Source organism: Rhinopithecus bieti, unplaced genomic scaffold (assembly GCF_001698545.2).
Source record: "Rhinopithecus bieti isolate Rb0 unplaced genomic scaffold, ASM169854v2 scaffold_15801, whole genome shotgun sequence".
Classification (NCBI taxonomy): Eukaryota; Metazoa; Chordata; class Mammalia; order Primates; family Cercopithecidae; genus Rhinopithecus; species Rhinopithecus bieti.
This window is the reverse complement of record NW_016808372.1, coordinates 200,005-225,711: the sequence shown is the minus strand read 5'-3', so window position 1 is coordinate 225,711 and position 25,707 is coordinate 200,005. Positions and strand designations below refer to the sequence as shown.

At 35.7% G+C, this 25,707-nt stretch overlaps 1 protein-coding gene across 1 annotated transcript in view; it reads right to left on the bottom strand.

Annotated features, from left to right (window-relative positions):
• LOC108538516 (vacuolar protein sorting-associated protein VTA1 homolog) overlaps window positions 1-5,022 on the bottom strand; it is a 79,976-nt gene extending 74,954 nt beyond the window's left edge. Inside the window, exon 1 of the mRNA XM_017886662.1 lies at window positions 4,786-5,022. Within this exon, the coding sequence (XP_017742151.1) occupies window positions 4,786-4,897 (112 nt within the window). The 5' untranslated portion in view covers window positions 4,898-5,022. The remainder of the gene's footprint in view (window positions 1-4,785) is intronic.
• Window positions 5,023-25,707: the final 20,685 nt, after the last annotated feature.

Here is a 25,707-nt window from a genome sequence, read left to right as displayed (position 1 = left end):
ACAAAAATAAAATAAAACTTGTAACAAATAAGGTTTAATCTTATCGGTGACTTTTCTTCTTTCTCCTTCTCTTTATTCTATTTATTTATTTATTTATTTATTTTGAGATGAAATCTTGCTCTTGTTCCCCAGGCTGGAGTACAATGGCACAATCTCAGCTCACTGCAACCTCCACCTCCGGGTTCAAGAGATTCTCCCACCTCAGCCTCCGTAGTAGCTGGGATTACAGGCACCTGCACCACGCCCAGCTAATTACTGTATTTTTAGTAGAAACGGGGTTTCACCATGTTGGCCAGGCTGATCTTGAACTCCTGACCTTGGGTGAACCACCCACCTCGGTCTCCCAAAGTGCTGGGATTATAGGCGTGAGCCACCGCGCCTGGCCAACCTGTTTTAAATGTATTTCCAGAAGAACAAAACAAAACAAAAAAACTCAGAGCTGAAGATTTTAGCTTATTTAGTTTAAAGAGAATGTCTACCATACTGTTTAAAAGGCACTGTCAGTTGCTAGCGCCAAACCAATCAGCCAAGTAAGAGTTACTTTTTCAGAGAAATACAACTTAATATTCCAGTTGGAATGTCAATTCATGTCCCCATTTTATTTCTGAATTCTAATTCTAAAATAGCAATAAGCTGCAGAGCCTTGCAGGAGCTTGCTTGGATGAAACAAGGTACTCTCACCTTCAGTATTTCTCCTTTGTTCTTGGTTTTGCTCTCAACTCAAGAATGGTATTCTTTAAAAGGCATGCAGAATGAGGCGGTAAGGTCAACTCATGAAAATTTTTATCATTTTGAGAATTCAGAATACTGCAACACAGGACCGTTTTTAACATGAGGCATTACCCTTAACAGATATATGTATAAATGTAAGAGACTCTGAAAGTCTGAGATTTCCCACTGTGGTCCCTCCATGTCCCTGTCCCTACAGCTAATCTTCCTCACATCTTCTTGCACATGACCTTGGCCCCAAACTGTTACTCCTCACCCTCCTGATAAAATCCAAATGACCTAACAATGGCTGCTAATATCCCAGAATAACTCCTCCCTCTTCTGAGATCCACTGACCCACTGCTCCTGAAAAGAGACAAACTCCAGGTGACTCCCTGCATCCCCCATATACAACTCCAGGTGACTCCCTGTATCCCCCATATACAACTCCAGGTGACTCCCAGCATCCCCTTATATAAAGTTCCACGCCCTTACCCCTTTCCCCAAATTAGAATGCTCTTTTGGAACCTTTCATGCTTAGCATTTTTTTTTTTTTTTTTTGAGACGGAGTTTCGCTCTTGTTGCCCAGGCTGTAGTGCAATGGCATGATTTCGGCTCACTGCGACCTCTGCCTCCCGGGTTCAAGTGATTCTCCTGCCTCAGCCTCCCACGTAGCTAGGATTACAGGCACGCGCCACCACACCCGGCTAATTTTGTATTTTTAGTAGAGGCGGGGTTTCTCCATGTTGGTCAGGCTGGTATTGAACTCTCGAATGAAGTATTTATTCTTTGCTCTGGCTGGTTTTCTTCAGTGTAAGACCAGGAAAGATAGGAAGGTCTATCCAATGCCTTAATTAATGGAGGCTTCACTGACACCAGTAATTTGAATTGCCTCTTTTGTCTGGACACCTTGGAGGATTTTCCACCTTCTCTTTCAAGGCAATACAACATAAAAACACTCAGGATGCCTGAGAGTATGCTGTTCTCCATTAAAGTGGGAGAAAGACAACTGTGAACAGGATGAGGAAAAGATAAGCAGCATGTTATATACTACTTTGCTACCCTGATCACAGGAGCTTTGTCAAGATCAGTTTTTGGAAGGAAAACATGGAAGTCAAGAAAGGAAAATTGATTCCTTTGGAATTATTTGCCTACTCCAGTTTGAAGAGTGCTGGTCTAGCCCGACTAGCCCACAATTGTAAGGAAAGAAGTCACCATGAGCAGTGTTCTGTTGAAAAGCAGAATCAGACCCACAAATACAGCAGCTACAGATGTTATCAAACAGCAAATATAAATCGATATATTTAAAGTGTTCAAAGAAATAGAGTGTTTAAAAACATCAGTAACAAGAAACTATCAGAAATGAGCAGGTCAATATGAAAACAAAAAGACAGCACTCAAATAAAAAATTAAAGTAGAAATTCAATAAAAGGGTTAAACAATAATACACAGGGAGGTGAAGATAGACCTCAAGAAATTACACAGAATGCAGCACAGAAAAACAAAGAGATAAAAAAAAATTACAGAATCAAAAGACAAGGAAGTTAAATGGGAGAAGTGCAAAACATGTCTAATCAAATTTTCACAAGAATAGAAATAGAAGCAACATTTGAACAAATAATAGTAGAGAAAATTTCCCAAGATTGATTAAAAACACCCATCTACAGATTTAGAATGCCAAAGTCCCAAACAAATACACAAAAAGAAATTAAAGCTTATAAAATCAGAAGGTTAAGTCCTAAGAGATTCATACATTGATAACATTTTTAAATTAAGAACTTTGGAACATCAAAGGTCTTCATAGAGTGAAAAATGAAACTGAAATGGGAGAAGATATTTACAACACATATAACAAATGATTAACATCTAACATTATTAAGACAAGACTGTGACAGATAAATGGGCAAAAGTAATAAACAAGCATTTCAAAAGCGAATCACAAATGGTTAATTAACATATGAAAAGATGCTAAACCTCATTAAGACTAAGAGAATTGCAAATTTTGCTCCAATGAGACACTACCATTTCACACTCACCAGACTGTCAAAAATTAAAAAGTTTAATAAATCAAATGTGGTGGGCATATTGGTGTTCATTTTATTATTCCTTAAACTGTCTGCACATTATATATGCTTTCACATGCACATTTCATAACTAAAATTGTTAAGTGTCACCTGAGCAATAAAAATATTTCTTCGTAAGCCTGATGAGAGCAGTTTCAGTGAAATACTGGGCATGAAAACCAGACTGCACAGGATGAAAGGCTCTACAAGGTAAAGGCGTAAAGCTAACTTACAGACAACTATTTCAAGCTTACCTATGAGGCTGGAAAGGCAGAGCTGCAACTTTAGGGAATGTCATGGTGAGACGTTCTGTTTTATTTTTAAATAAAGGAAACTGGATTAGGTTTCGAAACATCTAGAGGGAAAGGACGACAATGAAAAAAGTGTCCCTGGTTTGTCACAAAGATACATAATACAGGGATCAGGAACAGGAATTTCCTTTAGGGATGAGAGAGATTCTTTGTCCTTATCCCATCATTCCTAAGCCTCATCCACTCCAGTCACAATGGTCTACTTGCTCCTCCTCCTAGCAAGCCTCTACCTCGGGACTATCTATATCCTCTATGGAGAATACTCTTCCCCAGATGGTGCAAGGCATGCCTTTCACTCTTTTCTTTCCCCAGATGTCAACTCAGTGAAGTGTTCCCTGACCACAATGAAACTGAAATCCCATCTGCACTCCCTGCCACCACTACTACTGATACTCTTGTTCCTTTTCCTTGCTCTGTTTGTCTTCATAAGCTCTTAACACTCCACATATGATAGACTTTATATTGTTGAAACTCTCTACCTCCATTGTATGTAAGCTCCAAAAATGCAGCAACTGCAGTCACAGCGCCAACTAATGCTTGACACAAAGGTAGCTCAATTAACACATACTGAATGAATATGGACCCTGCTTGAGGAAACTGAAGAACAAGTATAATGGAAATGATGCTGTAAGATTTGAACAAAACGAAGTAACGCACAGAGAATACTCAATTTGTTGCCCACAAAGAGGTGACATTTGGGTTAAATCTTGAATCATGAATTTGCGAAGTGCAAGAAAAAGGTGCACATTCCAAGAGTGGAACATGGGAGGTCTGAAAGGGCCTTGCACATTTGAGAAACAGGGTACATTTGGAGTATGGTACAGATAACAGTGACCAGATTTTAACTAACCTTACAATATACACAACAAAGGACACATTATATCCAACTTCTCAACTCTAAAAATCATTTTCTGAATTATAGTTGTTCAGTTACTTGTTTTATTTTGCAGTAACGAGTACAGAATACAAAATAAAGTTAACACAATATTACCGGAACTACTCCCTTTACTCACTGCAAGTTTGAGCAGAGTTAACCTATGTATTTTTTTTAACCAAACTGTAAATTAAATGTATAACACTCAAAGTGCAAATACTGCTTTCAAAGGTCTCAACAGCAAGTATTATTCAAAGAAGTCAAAACTAAAAATTCTGTATGGTAGGAGAGAGCAGATGGGTGGGGAAAGGGGAATGGTCAAATTCAACCGCTTATTTAGTAGCAGATACTCCCCATTTAACCATCTGAGTTTTTGAATGGGCTTGCATGCTGTCATAAATAACTTTCACTTATTACTATGTTTTCAACTAGTCTATCATCCTTTTATCCACATCACTACTTCTTTCGGACACTCACCTTCGTTTTAAACCTAATTCGATTTATTTTCAGGATTCCTATTTGAGACAGGAGGCTCTTGTGTGTTACATACAGAGATAAAACCTTGGAAGATCGTATTTCACAGTTCAAGAGCCCGTGTAGTCAGTACTGGAGTATTTAAGCACAAGATAGGGGAAGCAGTGGACGCCCTAGTGCTTTGGGATTCCTACTGCCAGTGGGTGGGGACCCAGGAAGTTCCCTGGGTAGACTGGAGGTCAAAGCTCAGGTTCAAAGCCAGGGGGGCGGGGCATGCCCCAAGAACCTCGGAGAGGTGTGTGGGCCCTAAAATGCAACTGGGAAAGGAGGGGCGCGGCTACTCGAAAAGACTCACAGTAATAAGCCACCACAGGGTCCCGCTTGTCATGCTCCTGAGCCGTCCTCAGATGATGCTGTATGCTCTTAAACTGTGCGGGCAGCGGGGGCAGCGGTGCAAGCGCGGCCATCTCTACTCAGAACTCACCACTTCCTACTCGCGCGCCACCGACACTTCCGCTTCCGCCTGGGCGGTAGCGCGCACAACCGTTCAGAGCAAATCCTGCCCTCTCTTCCGTTGCTGAGCGTCGTCAAGACAACTACGAATCCCCAGCTGGGACAATTTCAGTGTGTTTGGCTGTCGGCGGTTAGAGCCCATAAAACACTGAGCATTTTGGCGCCTATGCCGCGCATGGCGCTAGCGCTCTCTGCTGGTAGGAGGGAGGGTTTTTTTTTTTTTGTTTCGCTTTTTTGTTTGGTTTTTCGTTTGTGGCAAAAGGAAGGATAGAAAAGGAAAAACAAGAAAATAATGTATGTTGACTAGGAGAAAGTGTAAAGGCAAGAATAGCCTTTGGTGTCATTCAGGAATTACCACTTCCAATTAATATTCCATGTTAATATTCCATATAATAGTGTCCGTTAGAAGCCTTTTTGATTTTAGAAGCTTTAATTTCAGTACTTGCATGAGAGAGAAATAATGTGTTTAAATTGTAAATTAAATTTTTCTGTGTTGACATACTGGACAAAATAAACAGATTTCGCCCCAACTTAAACACTAAACACATGAAGCGTAAAGAATATTGAACTTTTGTTCTCATCTGTCTAGTATGTATTTTAGTAAATGAATAACCAGTAGATCACCTTTTTTTTTTTGCCTGGAAAGTGACTAACAATTTGCAAAATATTTTCATATGTATTATCTTTTCTTAATGTAAGATATGGTGTTTGGGACTTTTTCAACGCTGGTAACTCTTAACCATTGTACAGTAGGCATCAATTTTTCCTTCTACCCTCAATGACTTCAATTCTCTTCCACTCCTCTCCATCCCATACTTATATACTTCAGGACTGTACACTTATTTACTTCCTCAAATAACCTTCTTCTTTATTTTATCTCAGTCCTCAGTTTTGAGGATTCATCTTAAAACTAGTTTGCACTGAAATCACACTATCCCCAAGAGCCAGAATCTCCAGCTCGGAAATTCCCCTCTGCCTACTATTTTCTGATCACTCTCTCACGCCCATAAGAAACCGCTCCATGTCCTTCCTTATATTATCCCACTCCACATACGTTGTCTAGACCTGTTTGCAAAGTCCATCATCTTATTCTGGGTCGGGCTTTTTTACTCAGTTCTGTCTTCAGGACTAAAGTTTGCCAGTCTCTTTCTCATTTACATACATTCATGCGTACTCTTATTTGCACACCCTCATGAGCAGGGCTGAGGGAAAAATGAGAAAGTGAAGTGGTTGGAATTGGATTTTACTCTCTTATCTGCCAGTATATGCTCTTTTCTTTTCCTTTCCTTTCTTTTCTCCTTCCTTCCTTCCTTTCTTTTTTTATTTCTTATTTTATTTTATTTTTTTTAGACAGGTTCTCACTCTGTCACCTAAGCTGGAGTGCAGCACACTATCAGAGCTCGCTGCAGCCTTGAACTCCTGGGCTCTTGCCTCAGCCTCCTGAGTGGCTGGGACCACAGGCACACACCATCATGGCTAATAATTATTATTTTGTTGCCTAGGCAGGTCTTGAACTCCTAGGCTCAAGTGATACTCCTGCCTCGGCCTCCCAAAGTGCTGAGATTACAGACAAGAGCCTCATACTCTCTTCTTTCTAAATATGCTACCCCTTTCATGAGATGATAATTGATTTGATGGAGAACAGTACAGACACAGTGTTAGTGTAACACACATTGAAATTAGGCTATGAAACAAAGTAAATATTAATGACCATGAGGTTGCTTTTTCTTGTTTTACTACGATATTTTACTAGAAAGACCTAAGTTCTTCTTCTCCATTCATCTCAGACCAGTTTCTGAAGGATCTGACATCACCCTCCAGGACTGGGCTAGAACCTTGGCAAGTAAGGGGAGGGCAGAGCTGTAGAACAAAATAGGGGGTGAGGGCAACCATAGGAAGAAGAAAAGGGAGAGGAACTAGAGCTGACAGGTGTTTTGATGGGAAAAAACTTTTTGTACCATTCCCTAGACTCTATGTGTGATCATCTGGCAATAAAAATATTCTGTGTCAGTTTGGTCAGAACCATCTTGGTGGCAAATGACAGGGCATCAGTCAATGTAATCAGGATAATATATCTATGGCTGTATCTTTTTAATATACTATATATGGTAGAAATTTGGCTTCCAGTATCATGAGACTTACATCCTATTATTTTAGCATCCCCCTAAGGAGAAATAATTTTTCCTTAAAAGTTCCAGCAGAAGAATGATAGGGAAGACCCTGAAAACTTGGTTAGGACCATTTGCCACCCCATCCGCCCATGGCTGGGACATGCAGACATTATAAACATTACATTTTATGTTTTAAACATGGATATTTAGTTGTTCGGCACCATTGAATTACATTAGCACATTTAAAACAATAAGCTAACTATATGTGAGCAAACATATTTCCAGTCTCTTGATTGTTCCCATTCCATATGTCTATCTTCATGCCTGGTCTACATGATTTTGATTATTGTACCTTTAAAGAAGTCTTCAGAGTATGTAGTGTAAGCCCTCTGTCTGTTTTGTTTTGTTTTGTTATTTTTTCCTTTGCTTTTTCAAAATTGTGTTGGCTATTCTAGGTCTCCTGTATTTCCATATAAATTTTAGAAACATCTTGTCAATTTTTATATAAGTTTCCTAGGATTTTGACTGGAATTATATTGAATTTACAGATCAGTTTATAATGACTAAAGTTACAAATAAGTAAGACTTCCAAGCCATGGATGTGACATGGTTTATTTTTCCACTTAAAATGGTGCAGTGGCTCACGCCTGTAATTCCAACACTTTGGGAAGCCGAGGTAGGTGGATCACCTGAGGTCAGGAGTTCGTGATCAGCCTGGCCAACATGGTGAAACCCCGTCTCTACTAAAAGCACAAAATTAGCAGGGTGTGGTGGCACATGGCTGTAATCCCAGCTACTTGGGAGGCTGAGGCAGGAGAATCGCTTGAACCCGGGAGGCGGAGGCAGCAGTGAGCCAAGATTGTGTCACTGCACTCCAGCCTGGGTGACAGAACGAGACTCCATCTCAAAAAATAAAAAATAAAAATTAAATAAAAATTAAAATAAAAAATCTTTAATTATTTTCATCACTGTTTTGTAGTTTTCATTGTGCAGGTCTAGCACATATTTTGAAAAATTTATCCCTATGCACTTCATATTTTTTGATTCCATTGTAAATGATTTTTTTACATTTAAATTTTATTTTTTATTACTCTATAGAAAAATTATTCTTCATAAGTTTATTTATTTATTTAAGAGGCAGAGTCTTGCTCCGCCACCCAGGCTAGCGGGCAGTAGCACAATCATAGCTCACTGCCACCCCAATCTCTTGAGCTCAAATCATCCTCTCACCTCAGCCTCTGGAGTAGCTGGGACTACAGGCAGGCACCACCATGTCTAGCTAATTTCCTTATTTTTTGCAGAGGAGGGGTCTTGCTGTATTTTCCAGGCTAATCTCAAACTCCTAGACTCAAGCGATCCTCCTGGCTCCACCTCCAAAAATTCTGGGATTACAGGCATGAACCACAGTGCTTGACCTACAAATTTAATTTTCTAGAACATTCTTTAGAATTTTCTATGTACGTGATCACGTCTGTGAATAAAGATATTTATTATTTTGCAATTTATATATTGTTTGTGTTATTGTACTTATTGAATAAATATATGTTTAGTATGTATATGTTTATTTTGTTTTTGTCTTATTGAATTTTAGTTCAACGTTAAACACACGTGGGAAAAGTAGAGAGCCTTGCCTGTTTTGAGACTACAGGGGAAATTGTTAATTCCTGTAGGTTTCTTTAGATGCTATTTATCAAGCTTAGGTAGATCTCATTTAAAGTGAGAGGTTTAGGGTTTTTGGTTTGTTTCATTATAAATGGGTGTTTATAATATAACTTTTCATTTCAGGGATAAATCCCACTTAACATGATGTATTATTTTATATATATTGCTGGATTCTATTTGTAAATATATTTTGCTAAGAATTTTAATATCAACATTATGCTGGCCTCCTTACATGAAATGGCAAATGTTCTATTCTAATTCCTAAAAAAGATTTTGGAGTATTATTTCTTCCTTAAAGATTTAATGGAATTCACCGCTGAATTCATCAGGGCCTGACATTTCTTTATGGGAAGGTTTTGGATTTAAAATTTTAAAATCCGTATATGGATAGTTATATTTTTTGTTTATGTCTGTCAATTTTAGTAGTTTGGAATTTAGAAATTTTTTCATCTAAGTATCAAAAACTTACTGACCTAATATTGTTCTGGATGTTTCCTTATAATTGTTTCAAGGTTTTACTATAATGTCCCTTTTCTGATTTATCTTATGATTTTCATTTTCTCCGTTATTATCTCATATTATCAAACCAGAAATTATAAGTTTTATTAATCTTTTCAAGGAACCAGATTTTGGTTTAATTGATTTTCTCTATTGTCTTTGGGTTTTATATCACTATGTTTTATATTTGCATTTTTATTTGCATCCTTCTATTTAATTTGTATTTAAAGTATCTTTTAAAAACTTCAGGCTGGGCATGGTGGCTCATGCCTGTAATCTCAGCACTTTGGGAGGCTGAGGCGGGTGAATCGCATGGTCAGGAGTTCGAGACCAGCCTGGCCAACATGGTGAAAACCCATCTCTACTAAAAATACAAAAAATTAGCTGGGTGTAGTGACGGGTGACTGTAATCCCAGCTATTCGGGAGGCTGAGGCAGGAGAATCGCTTGAACCCAGGAGGCAGAGGTTGCAGTGAGTCGTGATTGCGCCACTGCACTCCAGCCCTGATGATAGAGTGAGACTCCTTCTCAAAAAAAATAAATAAATAAACAAATAACAAAAAACCCCAACAACTTCAGAAAATGAACAGTTAAAATTACTATATAATGTCTTTTCTAACATAATATTTAGAACTTCCAATATCCCGCCAAACACTGTTTTAACTGCTTTCCACTTATTTTGATAAGTTGTAATTGCAATTTTGTTTAAAGTAGTTTTTAATTTCCCAAGTATTTTTTTTCTTTGATCCATGGGTTAATAAATGTATGTTGTTAATTTTTCAAACATTTGGATGTATCCCTCATATCTTAATTTTATTAATTTCTAGTTTAATTCCATTGTGACCAGAGACTATAGTCTGTATGATTTCAATCCTTGAGACTTTCTTATGGACCTCTTTTGGTGAATGTTACAAGGATCTCTTTTGGTGAATGTTACATACACACTTGAAAAGAATGTCTGTTCTGTTGTTGCTGGGTGGAGTATTCTATAAATATCAATTAGTTCAAGTTATGTATTAATAATTTATAATCTTCTATATCCTTTCTGATTTTCTATTTACTTTGTCAGTTTAGATGCTATTACAGAGAGAGAGGTGTTGAAATCTTTAGCTATAATAGGATGTATTTCTTTTTTCAATCTACCAAGTTTTGCTTCATGCATTCTGAATCTCTATTAACTGGTGGCATGCATATTACAACTATTATGCTTCATGATGAAATTATACTTTAAACATTATGAAATGTCTCTTTAATCTCTGTCATCATTCCTTGCTGTAAAATTGACATGAGTTTTCTCATATTAATATAGTCAATTGAGCTCTCTGATGCTTTGGGTTTGCATGATACATCTTTTCCCATTTATTTTCTATAAAATATTTAAGATTTTAAAATATTAAAACTTTAAATATTTAAAAATGTTTAAAGTGGGGTTCTTGTTAATAATTTGGTCTGGCTTTTAAAAAACACATTTAGACAATCTCTACGTTTTTGGAGTGCCAAGATCTCTTGTATTCATTGTTCACTATTGATATGTTTGGGTTTGGTTCCACTACCTTGTTATTGTTTCTATTTGTTTCACCTGTTTTTGTTCTCTTTTTTCCTTTCCTGCCACCTTTTGTATTAATTGAATGTCTTATGATTCCAGTTAATTTTGTTCGTTTGCTTGTTAAACCAAAATTGTGTTGCTTTTTTAAACTAGTTGTTTTATATTTTATAATATACAACTTTATCACAGCAAACTTCAAATGATAACATACTTTACATATATTACAAGAATCTTATAATTGTATACTTCTACACTTGATTTGATTTGCCAAGGTTTATCAATTTTATTGTTATTTTCAAGAGTGATCTGGGATTTATTTTATTTTGTTTGTTTTCTAAAATATTTCTTTTTACCTATATCCTTATTAAATTATTTTGTTTATCTCTGTTTAATAAGTTCTTGTTTGCTTTTTGAATTACATTTATTATTTCCTTTTTCATAATAGATTTATTTTCAGCTGTCAATTTTCAGTGCAATACAAATTTGCTCATATCTCATAGGTTTTAATATGTAGTATCTCACTTCTTGTTCATATAAATAGTCGGAAAAACTTCAGTTTAAATTATCTTATTTGACCCAAGAGCTTTTTATGAAATGGTTTTAAATAGCATTTCAAATGGTTAGATTTTGTTTAGTTTTGATGTTCTTATTAATTTTACTATATTTGCATTTTAGTCAGAAAATTAGTTTTCATATTGGAATACGAATTTTTATATATTCAGGACTCTATAGCTGTGTGCTAACAATTCTGATATAATTACTAATAAAATGAAATCATAGTAGTTCGGTAGTGAATTTCCAAGACTGTCTAAACCACCTCTCTCATCTTATTTCTGTCTTTAAACATAACAATATGTAGTGTTTAGTTCAAAGAAGTAGAGGCAAGCAAGGTTTCTTTGGTGGCTTAGAGATGCCATCCTTCCACCTTGTCATTTGAAGAGATCAAGAGCTCAGGGAGGCTGAGGAAGCTAGATTTTGACGGATGCTACAGTAAGGTGAGAGCTGGAAAATGAGAGAGCTCCAGAGATCTGCAAAGGGCCTTTCAGTGAGTCCTGATCAGTGCAACATCTTTAAATATCTTTCCAGGAAAAGAACTAATTGAAAGGATCAAAAGGAACAATACTCAAGATTCATACAAGACTGAGAATATTTGCTATTCCCAAAGTCAGAGTGGAAAAATCTCTTAATAAAGAGATATATGTTGACCATGCCCTACCCTAAAGGATGAATTAGAGTAAGAATAAATCCAAGTGTTTATCTATGATTGGGCAATAATATTAAGGGGAAGTCTTCTATGGGATTTTTTGGAAAAATGATCTTCCTTGGGAAAGAATCCTGAGAGGCAAACCAGAATAAGGTCCTTTTGCCCCATCTCCCTTCTTGCCTTGGACAGAGAGAACCTGTTACCTGTAGCAATGGCAATTTGTGTCACCACCACAAGTCAACCAGCAGGAGGGAAGAATTCAAGATTTTTGAGACTAGTGAAAGGATAGTATTTCCAAACCACCAAAGAGGCATCTGATAGAGCACTCAGAAAGCTTCTTCCTTAGTATTGGGGCAAAACTGGCCTTTCAGTAAGTACTACGCTGGTCATATATAACAAAGCTTAAAAGGAAGCAGAAAGGATCATCTGTTTCCAAGTAACTTAACTGTGCTCCAGAACTAAGTTGAAGAATATTTATCGGAAGAAAAATAACCGGCATCCAACAGGATAAAACACACAATGCCTGACATTCAATAAAAAATTACTAACCTTGGAAAGATGCAGCAAAAATAGGACCCATAATGAAAATGTGTATGTTTGCCGGCAGATTGGCAGGAGCATTCTACCTTGAATGCGGGCAATCAAGGGGTATGTTATCTATAGAGAATTTTAAAATAAGGATAAAATATTAAACATGGTTGCTGTTTATTAACACCAATGGTTAGTTATTCTAAACAAAGAAAGTCAATACTTATCCTTTGTAGAGTGGACAATTTTTACCAGTCCCCACCCTGTTGGCATGCTACTGCTATAGTATGATTTTATAGCTCACGTGCTAGATTATGATTTTATAAAGGTATTAAATCTTGATGATCTTTTTTTATACAAATTTTTTAATGCAGTACTTGTTAACAAATAGACATCAGTAGCTATTTGTGGAATGAAGATAAGTTGGATTTTCTCCTGTGCTCTCATGTAGAGAAATCCTCAATGATGAAAACCTTAGATCCAGAAATTCATGATATCAAACATAGGCTGCATAAAGCTTAAGGAAAAATGAAAAACCTTAGTATCCGAGTATACTCATTTCCCTGTTAAGTTACCAGTATAAGGCAGTAATACATAAGGATTTTAAATAATATCAAATGAGTCAAATGATTGTTGGTAAGGCAGGCAGATAAAAATAAATGCACTAAATCAATATACAATTGTCTCTGAAATAATTTCATAGCTATTGAGGAAGTCTAACTTAATATAAACACAGTATTCCCTTTTGATAAACATAGAAGTTATAGTTACAGAACATCTGTGGGCACAGAAAGGTTTTTTTTTTTCCCCGAGAAGAAACAAGGATCCCATGTGCAGTATTATCCATAGCATTTTTTATTTATTTGGTAACTATATTTCTATATCATTTTGATATTGAAACTTTCAAGAAAACTGATTGAATAAAATTTTAAAAATGTAATTGTTCAATGTCTTCAAAGTAATGGTCAAACTATTGAATTACTCCTTAATAATTAATTTATAACTTTTGTGCTTAAATAAGTTATATTTTACATGAATGCAAAATAATTACACCCTCAAATTTAAAACTGTATAGTTCCACAGAAAGGAAAATATGAAGATCGGGATTACGACTTTGGCCACCCAAATTAACCTACCTGAGCATCAATTTTCCACTTCGTAAAAAAAGACAATAAAAGTTTCTCTGGCCACAACAAAACTAATAAATTAAGATGTATGTGAGAGAACTCTGTAAAAGCACCATTTAAAAATAAATTAACAGTAGTTCTGTGTATATTTTCTAATAAAAGTGATCAAAATTAAAATAAAATGAAATATTTCTTCAAGAATCCTTATCTTACAACCAGGCATTATATTTTATAGTAGACATAAATTTCAGACACGTTGAAGTAAGTTTGTTTTGAAATTGTGGTACTCACTGAGTATGATAAAACTAAATAAAAATGATAAATAACTGTAGCATGACAATAGGTAATCCATTCTTTGGTCATTGTCTGAATGGAAAGTATAATCTTCTAAATATGATCTCAAAATCTCAGCAACACATAATACCATTGTAATTGCTGTAAATGTATACGTTGCAATGAGAAAAATGGTTTTTTCAAAGTATTCTGGAACCATGCGTCTTATAATCATGTTTTCCCCAAGAAATCTAGCATCACACAGGTAAAGAGATTTTACTTGGAAACCAAAGAGTTAAATCTGAAGCCAAAATGCTATTTGCCTCTAGACTAATTCTTAATAAAACAGAGAGTATATAAATTACAGTGCAAATAGGCTTTTGAAGAATGCATTCTTGATTGATGCTTTTACATGCAGCATAAAGATGGAAAATAGGTCCAGGAACCAGGACAATCACTAGTTGTAATGTCCAGCACACCTAAAGTATGTCAGAAATATCTTAGTAAATCAATTAATCAATATGTAACTAAAATACACTAAAACGCCACTAACTCTCAACAGAGACTAACTTAAAATTCCAAGTTTCATAAATATATATGTCTTAATATAATGAAGGTAGTAATGTTGAACATATTTATTGTGAAAACATAGTCATATATTACTGTAACTGCCTCTTAATGACTGATAATGATGAAGTAGTTTATTTTAGCCAGCTAATTTCTGTATTCCAAATATAGGTCTGGAGAATAATGATAACATTAGTAGATAACAAAATGCCAGAATTGGAAGAAACTCCCCAAAACTCAATTTATCTGAAATATACAGCTAATTAAAGAAAAAGTAACATAATCCTTAAAAAACAAACAAACAAACAAACAAAAAAACCTGTTAGGGTATTTCTCATATTATGACATTATTTTACATTTAAAGAGAAAATGAGTTTGTTGTAGAGTTAATGTTTATGTGCACACAGAAAAACTTACTTGTGGAGTGATTGGCCTGAACTCATTGTAACAGAAGAGATTTATTTCTCTTTTGTCTGTATCGCAACTGAAGTGCAAGGCCTCATTCCCATAGACTGCAAAGCCTAGCACCCTGAGGAAGAACATTTGGATTGATCAAAAGAAAAGGGTGTGGAATTGACCAATCACAGTTGGAGGTTTAACCTGTTATGGTTTTAGGAGAAAAAAAAATCTTTTAAACACAAACATTAAAGGAGGACATTAAAAAAAAATCCTTATATCACATTTAAAAAATGTAAGATTCAAGAAGTTTTGAAGCCAAATCGACCCTTAGAGATCATCAAATCAAATATAATTCCTGCATTATGAGATTTCTCACTCTTAAAATATGAAAAGCAACATTTGATAGGGACATGTTGCTAATCAAATGTGTAATTTTGGAAATATTTAAACAACTTTGAACTCAATATCCCCACCACTGTAATCCATTTGAAGTAAAATCAGAATATCTAATACTTCTTTTTGAAAATTAGATAACAAATCCAGTAGTAAGCTCAGTCCATACACTATCTTAACAATCAAATAATGTTTATTAGTTTTAATTAAAGCTTTTTTCCCCTACTTCTTAATTATGGAATTGAGAGAGTGAGCCACACTAAAACACCAACAGCTAAAGATACTTCCTGAATTTTTCTCTTTAGAGTTTTAAATTCAGAATATTTTGAAGTATATGGTTGATACTTACAGTATTCTCCATAGATGTAGAGAATTTACTCACCAAGACTTATGCAATTCAGGTTAAAATACTCAGAAAAGACTCATACAATTGCTTTTTTTTTTGTATAATACTTACACATCCTTCATAGAAGTTTTTGATGTAATTTAGAGACATGTCTCAGGAGATGTTATCCTGGCATTCCTGTGGGTTAATTCTTGACCCACATTGCCAGTTTGCTTCTGCCAGAATCAAGCTCTTTTATTCTCTCAGGACTGTTACAGCAGAAAACACTCATCACTACAAATTTCTCTCTCCTCTTCCTTTTCTCTTAGATCTCTGGGGCCCCATTCAACCTTCCTATCTCTGTCCCAAAACAAAACAAAAACAAAGAAACAAAAGCGGAGAGCATGTGGCCAATCCAATAATCCCTTGACTTACACTGTCAACATAGCCAGCCAGGAGTGCCAGCAAAGCAAGAGACCAGCCCCACAAAGGTTCTGAGCACTCAACGCTTCTACAAATACCTAAAAATGGACTGTATCTAAATTAGTGGGCTCTTTAGCTTGGAGTTTTCTCTGATAATGTTGAAGTAATCTTTTTATTTTCCTTTTTATTTTATTTAGGTGTGTCCTAAAGGATAAGTACATGGGAAATATTCCTGATTCTTTATTGTTTACTTCCATAGAGTATAACTGATTTCTGGGAAGTCTTAAGAAATTGTAACACAGGATATAATAACTATTGCATTATTGAATATTATTGATGTATTGCTATATTTGTCTAGTTGTTGAATGCTTGCCACAGACATGGAAAAATCTGTAATTAGATCTCTGGGCTAAGGAAAAAGATAGCGAACTGCTAATTAAGGCAAGACCTTCCCATCCTTTCTGTTGTCCTTCAGTAGATACATCATCTATTAGACATTGTTATGGGTGTTGAGGACCAGCAGGCACCAAGACAGACCAGTAATTACCTTCTGACTTACATATCTGCTTGCTATCTTCCATCCACCTATAATGTCATACAGCTAATTGTTGATTATATTTGCTTTCTTTACTTGCCTTTCTCATTTTCTTGTGATCTGCCAAAGGTTGCAACTTCAGACAATGTCATTGCTTTCTTCCAGCAAGTGGAGAAGTGACTGCATGATACATATATTTGTAACCAATAAACAAGGGACAGTGTTCTTGTTGAATAGGAGTGCTATGCTGGATAGGAAGAAATAAAAATGGACAGCTTAATGATCCCTCAGAATGGTTAGATAAAAGATATTTGTGTATATTCCCATCTTCTCAGAATCAGAATTTCAGGTTTACTTTGTGTTGATTCCCAAGAAGGGACATCTAAAAGCCCTAACAACTATTTGCATAAGATGGAATAGTGCTTTGGCTTTTACCATTGTACAGTATTGAATGCTATTGTTTAGTCAACTGTATACAATTGTCAGACATGTAGAAATCATCAGTGTCTCTTTTCAGGGATGTATAAAATTGTCTTGAACCTTAATTGCATGTGTAGAAGAAGGGAGTGTGGCATCATTGTCATTGCTGAGATCTACAAGGGGCCAAATAATTAATACCAATCTTTCTCTTACATGTTCTGATCCAATTGGGTAATAAGACAAAGGAATAAACCATATGTGGGCCAAAATATCACACATAAAGATTAGGCTGAAGAGCGATGTTGCTTATCTTTTTAGGAAAGTGTGATCCTTAGTGAGACTGGCCTCAAATATATGGCAATTGGTACAAAAGGGTGTTTATTGGAGTGATAACCTGGGTTTCTTGCATGCTAATGGCCGCAGGTTCCATAGTCGCAGGTTGCAAAAGCAGAAAAAGGGCGATTCTCAATGCACAAGCATTGTTTAGTACTCAGCTTGCTTCATGTTTGCTAATGTTACATTAGGCAAAGAAAGTTCCAAAATGAACCCAGATTTGAGAAACATCGTCTACCTCTTAGGGATCTGTGAAGTCACGTTGCAGAGGTGTGAATGTATGAAAAGAAAGTATTTGTGGCCAACTTTATATTCTATCACAATGTGCCCACTGATTACAAATATTAACATCCCTCCCACATGTCTTCACTTTCATTACAGGATGCCAAAACTATCATCTAATTGTAGAATTAAAATTGAAGTCCAGGATTTTGTGATTTGCATTATATCTGGAGGTGGCTACTCTTGATCTAGAATCTGGAGAAACAAAGGGAAAAGTTACATTCTACATGACATCAATATACAATGGTGATACAGGAATAGGATGACTACAATAGACACTTACACTTTAAAAGTGGAAGAACAGGAGATATGTAACTGTCACTGGTCCATAACAATTCTGAAATCTTGCAAGGAAAAATATTGCCTGTTGTCCCTACTCTGGAGGCAGGGAACATTCCATGATTGAGGCACAGTTGTATTACCCTGAAAGCTGTTCTGCAGTATATTATACTCTCCTTCTTAAAGGAAGTGGTTCCCTGGTCCATTGTTGTCAGTGGCCTGTAGTTCCATTCTCTGTGTTCTTGGCTGAAAGCATCTTCCCTTTTTCATTAAGAAAAGAAATGATTATGCTTGAATAAATAACTTGCTCAGATTGCTTCTTGCTAGATAAAAGCTGGGGGGTCAGAAGTCTTTTTTATAATTTGACCAATATCTGGCCTTTTAAGCCAAAGTAATAGCTGTTTTGCTGATACAAACCTCTTAATAACTCTTTGGCTTTCTGTGTAATAGATTTAATATACCTAGTTTTAGTAAGAGTCATATAATTAAATAAATATCTCTCTCTACAAATATATTTATGGCTGTTTTTGGATTAGACTTTTCTGAAGTGCTCTTAAGATATTTAGAAATATTTTGTCTAATTGAGATAGTCATTAGTCATGCCTTAAATATTTAAAAAGTCTAATCAAAGGACATTATAGCCACACCATTGATTTGACTTTTACCCTAAGACCATTTCTTACATTAGAAAGTTTTATTGGCTAGGGAGACTAGAAATGAGAAAAAATATTCACGTGTAGCCAGTCCCGACCTCTCTATATTTTCTCCAAGTTCTTCCTGCAAACTCATCTCTAGGTCTCTTTACAAGGTAATGTAGATTGATTGCTGAAACATGGGTAACTGAGGGGGAAATAAACTTTGACCTTATTTTCTCCTCTGAAGAGCTCAGAAAATTATTGGAGGACATAGCACCTGGATGGTGCTGCAGAGCTTGACCCTTATCTACACTCCTCATCAGATCTCAATATGAAGAGCAAAGGCCAAGCAGAGAACTAACCAAGTACAATATATATCAAGGGTGTAGTTGAGAAATACAAAGGACCCCATATAAACAAATGGCATCAATGTGAGTAGGAGGGAGCACACGGTACCTAAGATCACGGGCTCTGGAATCAGAGATTTGAGGTCTCAAGCAGATTATTTCACACCTGTGAATCTCAGTTTCTCAAACTGGCAATGAAAATTGTATTTACCTCAAATGATTGTTGTATGTGGATTATTAAAGGATTTGGAAAACATTTATCCTGTCCTTAATGAGAGCCTGGATCAACTATGGTCTCCTTGTTATACAGACTATAATATATTAACAAATTAATACTCCTTAAGCAAAGAAAAGTCACTACTTCCTTGAGGGTAAAGAACCTTTGTGTTAGCCAGAGTAAGAGTGTTTTTTGGAAGAATAAATAATACATACAAATTCCATGTCTGTTTTCAATGTCTTTTCTCTCTCTCTCTCTGTCTCTGTACTTGGAAACTGAGTGCATTTTCCTTCTGAGTATATCAGGATACCAAGACATCTACTTGTCAGCAAGGACTAGTGGGATTGAACCCCAGAAAGGCTTATGGCTGTTAGTTAATTTAATCATCAAAATATACCTCTGTTCTTTCAGCCCTAAAGATTTTTTAGTAAGTGTGGCTGGGGAAAACTTAAAATCACGACAGAAGGCGAAGGGGCAGCAGGCACATCTTTGCATAGCCAGAGTAGAAGGAAGAGAGAGAGAAAGAGTGGGGAGCTGCTACATACTTTTAAACAATCAGATCTCACGAGCACTCACTATCACAAGAGTAGCACTGAGGAGGAAATCTGCCTCCATGAGCCAAACATCTCCCACAGACCCCACCTCCAACACAGGATTACAATTCAATGAGATTTGGACACGAACACAAATACAAACCATATCAACATTTAAATCACAAAAAAGAAGTAAAATTATCTCTGTTTACAGATAACATAATTATACAAGTAGGAAACACTAAAGACTCAACCAAAAAAATCCTGTTAGAACTAACAAATGAGTTCAGTAAAGTTGCAGGACACAAAATCAGCACACAAAAATCAGTGACATATCTGCACACAAACAAAAAATGAGCTATCTGAAAAGAAGTTAATAAAACAATCTTATTTTACAGTAGCTGTAAAAGAAAAAAAAATACTTATGAATTAACTTATCCAAAGAGGTGAAAGACTTGTACAATGAAAACTATAAAACACTGATGAAGAAAAGACAGATAAATGGAAAGACATTCATATGCATGTATTGGAAAAATTAATATTATTAAAGTGTCCACACTATCCAAAGTGATCTACAGATTCAATGCAATCTCTATTAAAATCTCAATGGCATTCTATACAGAAATAGAAAAAATAATCCTAAAATTTGTATGAAACTACAAAAGACCCCAAATAATCAAAGCGATATTGATCAAGAAAAACAAAGCTGGAGGCATCATACTTTCTGATTTCAAAATATACTATAAGGACTACAATAATCAAAATAGTATAGTATTGGCATAAAAACAGGCACATAGACAAATGGGACTTAAGGGAGCCCCAAAATAAGTCCACCAGAAGGTCAACTTATCTTCAACAAGAATGTAAAGAAAATCCATTGGGGAAGTGATAGTTTCTTCAACAAATCATGCTGGCAAAATTGGATATCCACATGCAGAAAAATGAAACTGGACCTTTATTTCACCCCTATACAAAATCAACTCCAAATAAATTAAAGTTTTAAGTGTAAGACTTGAGAACATAAAACTACTGGAAGGAAACATAAAGCAAAAGCTTCTTTACATTTGTCTGAGCATGGATTTTGGATAGGACACTAAAAGCCAGACAACAGAAACAAGAAAAAAGATAAGTTCTTTGAATTAAAAAGCTTCTGCACAGCAAAAGCAAAACAAAGCAAAGCAAAACAAAAACCACACACACACAAAAGTAAAAAATCTTCAAAACCAAAACCAAATAAACCCCCACAAAACCCAACGTTGAATGAGCAACCTACAGATTGGGAGAACATTATTTGCAAACTGTGTATCTGATAAGGGTTAATATCCAAAATATATAAAGAACTCATACAACTCAACAGAAAAAACAAAATTCCCCAAATAACCTGACTCAAAATGGGCAGAAGAATAAATAGACATTTCTCAAAAGAACAATAGATGGCCAATAAGTATATTAAAAAGTGCTCAACATCTCTTATTATCAGGGAAATACAAGTCATACTAATCAAAATCACAATAAGATATCACTTCACATCTGTTAGAATGGCTATTATAAAAAAAAGATGTGTTGATCGAATGTAGAGAAAAGGAAGCACTTGTACACACTGTTGGTGGAAGTGTAAATTGATATAATAATTAAGGAAAACAGTAGGGAGATTCCTCAAAAAATTAAAAATAGAGCTACCTTAATAATTCAGCAATCTTACTTCTAGGTGTATACCTGAAGGGAATGAAATTATTATCTCATAGAGCTATCTGCACTGCAGTGTTCGCTACAGCCTGATTCAACAATAGCCAAGGTATGGAAACAACCTAAACGTCCATCCACAGATTAATGTATAAAGAAACACACACACACACACACATACACACACACACACACACACACAGAGAGAGAGAGAGAGAGAGAGAGAGAGAGAGAGAGAGAGAGAGGAATATTATTCAGCCTTTAAAATGAGGAAAATCCTGCCGTTTGCAACATGAATAAAAATGAAGGACATTATGTTTAAGGGAAATAAGCCAGAAACAGAAAGACAGATACTATATGATTTCACTATATATGGAATCTGTAAAACAGTCAAACTCATAGAAGCAGAGAGTAGAATGGTGATTGTCAGAAGCTAGTGGGAAATGGGGAGATGGTCAAAGACTAGAAAGCTTCAGTTATGCAAGATGAATAACTTCTGTAAATCAAATGTACAGCAATGTGACTATAGTTAACAATACTGTATTGTATACTTGAAATTTGGTAAGAGGTAACTCTTATATATTACATATTCTTACTGTGAATATGTGCGCACACACACACAGGTAATTATCACACACACATGAAGATAATTATGGGAGGTGATGGATATGTCAATTAGCTTTACTGTGGTGATTATTTCACAATGTATATGAATATCAAAACATGAAGTTGTACACCTTAAATACATACAATTATTTGTTAGCTATACCACAATAAATATGAAAATAAAAAAGCAAGTTACATTCATTGCTTTAGAGCTGTGCTTTTCTATTTGTTTGTCCTTATTCACCCATTTTTTTCATTTAAATAAATTTTGAATATCTATAATACCAGCTGCTGTGCGAGGTGTTAGAAATTTGTGAGAAGTGTAGCCCTTGCCTCCATGGGGCTTACATAATAGCATGAGTACTTGTGTATGTATGTATATGTGTATGTGCATACACATGTATATGTGTATGTGCATACACATGTATATGTGTATATGGTTGAAATGTATGCTGCTGATAATTTGCTTAAAATAAAGCATGATTTATATTTAATCCTTCAGAGTATGGTCACAAACTGTCTTGGCTTATTTTACATCTGGAAAACAAGGGGAAGTAATCTCTATATATGTTTCCTCTCTACCGTTTTTTGATTCTCAGTATTTTGCATTGTGTCAGAGTAATTTACCCTTCTTCTCATGACATACCCAATGATGGTAAAGTGGGGTTGAATAGAGGTCAATTTAGGTACTCAGAATAGTATGTTTCACAGACGGACAGCTGAGATAAGGCAATCTGAATAGCTGCCTAGATTCATAAATCGCAACCCTTAGCCAATTCACATCTCACTGAAATCTCTGACCTGCCAAAATTAGGTTTGTCTTTCTGCATGAATAATTTATATTTTCTGGAATGGAACTGGGGATGGCTTAGTAGAAAGGGTCAATAACCAATCATGTTATTTTGGGCAAATGATTTAACCTTCTGGGGTATGTTTCCATGTCTCCAAAAAGAAGGGATTGGATTCTATGATGGGTAAGTAATTTCACAATTCTATGGTTTTATGATTCTAATTCTTATAACCATACTTAGAAGTATTGTACTTGCTCAGAGATTTATTGTCAGTAATTTAGATGGTGCCAGCAATTGCTTGACCTAACGGTTAAATTGAAGGTCTTATTTTCCTCCTTTTTCAATGAGTTCATATTTAAAATATTCCTAAACTGCATGATTTCTAGTTGTATAACACATAAAACAATTTCTTTTTTGGATAGGTCACCCACATATCTACAGCTATTATTTTTGGCGAGCGAGATGCCATCCACATATCTCTATAGGAAAGCCCTGCCTGGAAATCCAGAAGACTTGAGAGTGCATTTTTTTTCTCTACTTTACTGGCAATTATTTAAACACACAATATTCATTCTGCTAGTTTCAGTTCTTCCATCTGTAAAATGGAGAAAATGATTCTTACCTACTAGACATGTTGTGATCAAATGAGATAGTACATGAGATAATATCTTGTACAGTGCCCGATACATATGGGTTTCTCCAAAAACAATATTTTCACTCTTATTACGGAGACTAGACTCATTCTGGCAAGCTTGGGAGAAAGTGTACCAAAGAGGTATAAACTTGGGTTCTTGAATAAACAAACATGGATAGGTACATACCTTGTAATAAAGAAACCTTGGAAAAATTACCTAACATGTCTAAGCCTACTTTCCTCATCTTCTTGGGGTTTCTGGAGCTGTCTTGATCTGTGGGTTTGTTTTCAATAAATTTTGGGAAAAATAATCAGCCATTATTTTTTCAAATATTTTTTCTGTCCCCTTTCTGTCTTCAGGGACTCCAATTTTTCAGCTAGACTGCTTCATATGGTTTCAAAGGTAACTGATCCTCTCTATATTTCTCCTTTTCCATCTTCATTCTTATTATATTTCATTATGAAGAGTTACTGTGTTAATTTCACTAATCTCTTCGCTATAGAATCTCATCTGAAGTTAATACCATTCATGGCTTTAAAAAAAAATATCCAATGTGGTATTTTTAGCTCTAGGAAGGGGTTCCACAAACTATAGCTCATGGGTGTGCCACCTCCTCTGTGAAATAAGGTTTAATTGCAGCCTAGCCATATCCTTTCATTTACATATTGTCTATGATTGCTTTTTGTCACAAGGTCAGAGTTGAATAGTTTATTGTTTAAAAATGCTAATGATCACCTCAGGCTTCAGGGAGTTGTAACATTTTCACTGTGGAGGATCTTTCCTTGATGTAGATGGCTGCTGACAGATCAGGATGTTGGCTGCCAAAGGTTGGGGTAACTGTGGCAATTTCTTAGTATAAGACAATGAAGTCTGCGACATCAACTGACTCTTCCTTTCATAAAATATCTCTCTGTAGCATGCAATGCTTTTTGACAGTATTTTAACCACAGTAGAACTTTTTTCAAAATTGGAGCCAATCTTCTCAAACCCTGATGCTGCTTTATCCACTAAGTTTATGGGATATTCTAGATCCTTTGTTGTTATTTCAACAATATTCACAGCATTTTCACCAGGAGTAGATTCCATCTCAAGAAATACTTTCTTTCCTCATCCATAAGCAGCAACTCCTGGTTTTATCATGAGATCACAGCAATTCAGTCACATCTTCAGGCCCCACTTCTAATTCTAATTCTCTTGCTCTTTCCGTCCCATCTGCAGTTACTTCCTCTACTGAAGTCTTGAAACTTTCCAAGTTTTCCACAAGGTTTGGAATCAACTTCTTTCAAATTCCTGTTGATATTTTGACCTCCTTCTATGAATCACAAATATTCTTAATGGCATCTAGAATGATGAATTCTTTCCAGAATATTTTCAATTTACTTCGACCAGATCTGTCAGAAGAATCGCTATCTATAGCTTTATTAAATGTGTTTCTTAAGTAATAAGACTTAAAAGTTGAAATTACTCGTTGTTCCATTAGCTGTAGAATGGATATTGTGTTAGCAGGCGTAAAGACAACATGAATCTCTTTGTACCTCTACACCAGAACTATTGGGTGACTAGGTGCATTGTCAACGAGCAATAATATTTTGAAAGGAATCCCTTTTTTGGAGCAGTAAGTCTCAATAGTGCATTTAAAATATTCAGTAAACTATGCCATAAACAGATGTTGTCTCATCTAGGTTTTGTGATTCTATTTATAGAATGCAAGCCGAGTAGATTTAGCATAATTCTTAAGGGTTATAAATTTTTTTTTGAATTCCAAATGAATATTAGCTTCAATTTTAAGTTACCAACTGTATTATCTCCTAACAAGAGCTAGGCCTGTCTGCTGAAGCATTGAACCCAGGCATTGACTTCTTTCTAGCTATGAAAGTTTTAAATGGCATCTTTCCCCAGTATAAGACTGTTTTATATACATGGAAAATCTGTTGTTTTGTGCTGCCACCTTCATCAATTATTTTGGATCTTCTGCATAACTTGCTATAGCTTCTACATTAGCACTTGCCACTTCATCTTGCATTTTTATGGTATGACAATATGGTATGGCGATATACCATCTTGCATTGCGTGGTATATTTTTATGGCTGCTTTCTTCAATCCTCATAAACCAATCTCTGCTAGCCTCAAACCTTTCTTTTGCAGCTTCTTTACCTCTCTTAGCCTTCATAGGACTGAAGAGAGGGTATTTTCTGGATTAAGTTTTGGCTGAAGGGAATGTTGTGGCTGGTTTTGTAACCCAATACAAACTCAGCTGCTCACTTCTTGCAAAACCAACAACATGGACAAAATTCAGTGAAAGGAAAGTGACTTTATTCCAGAGCTAACAGTGGGAGAAATGGCCAAGGCTCATGCCTTAAAGGAACCATTTCAAACTTTATGCTGAGGAGAGGGACTTAAAAAGGGAACTGGG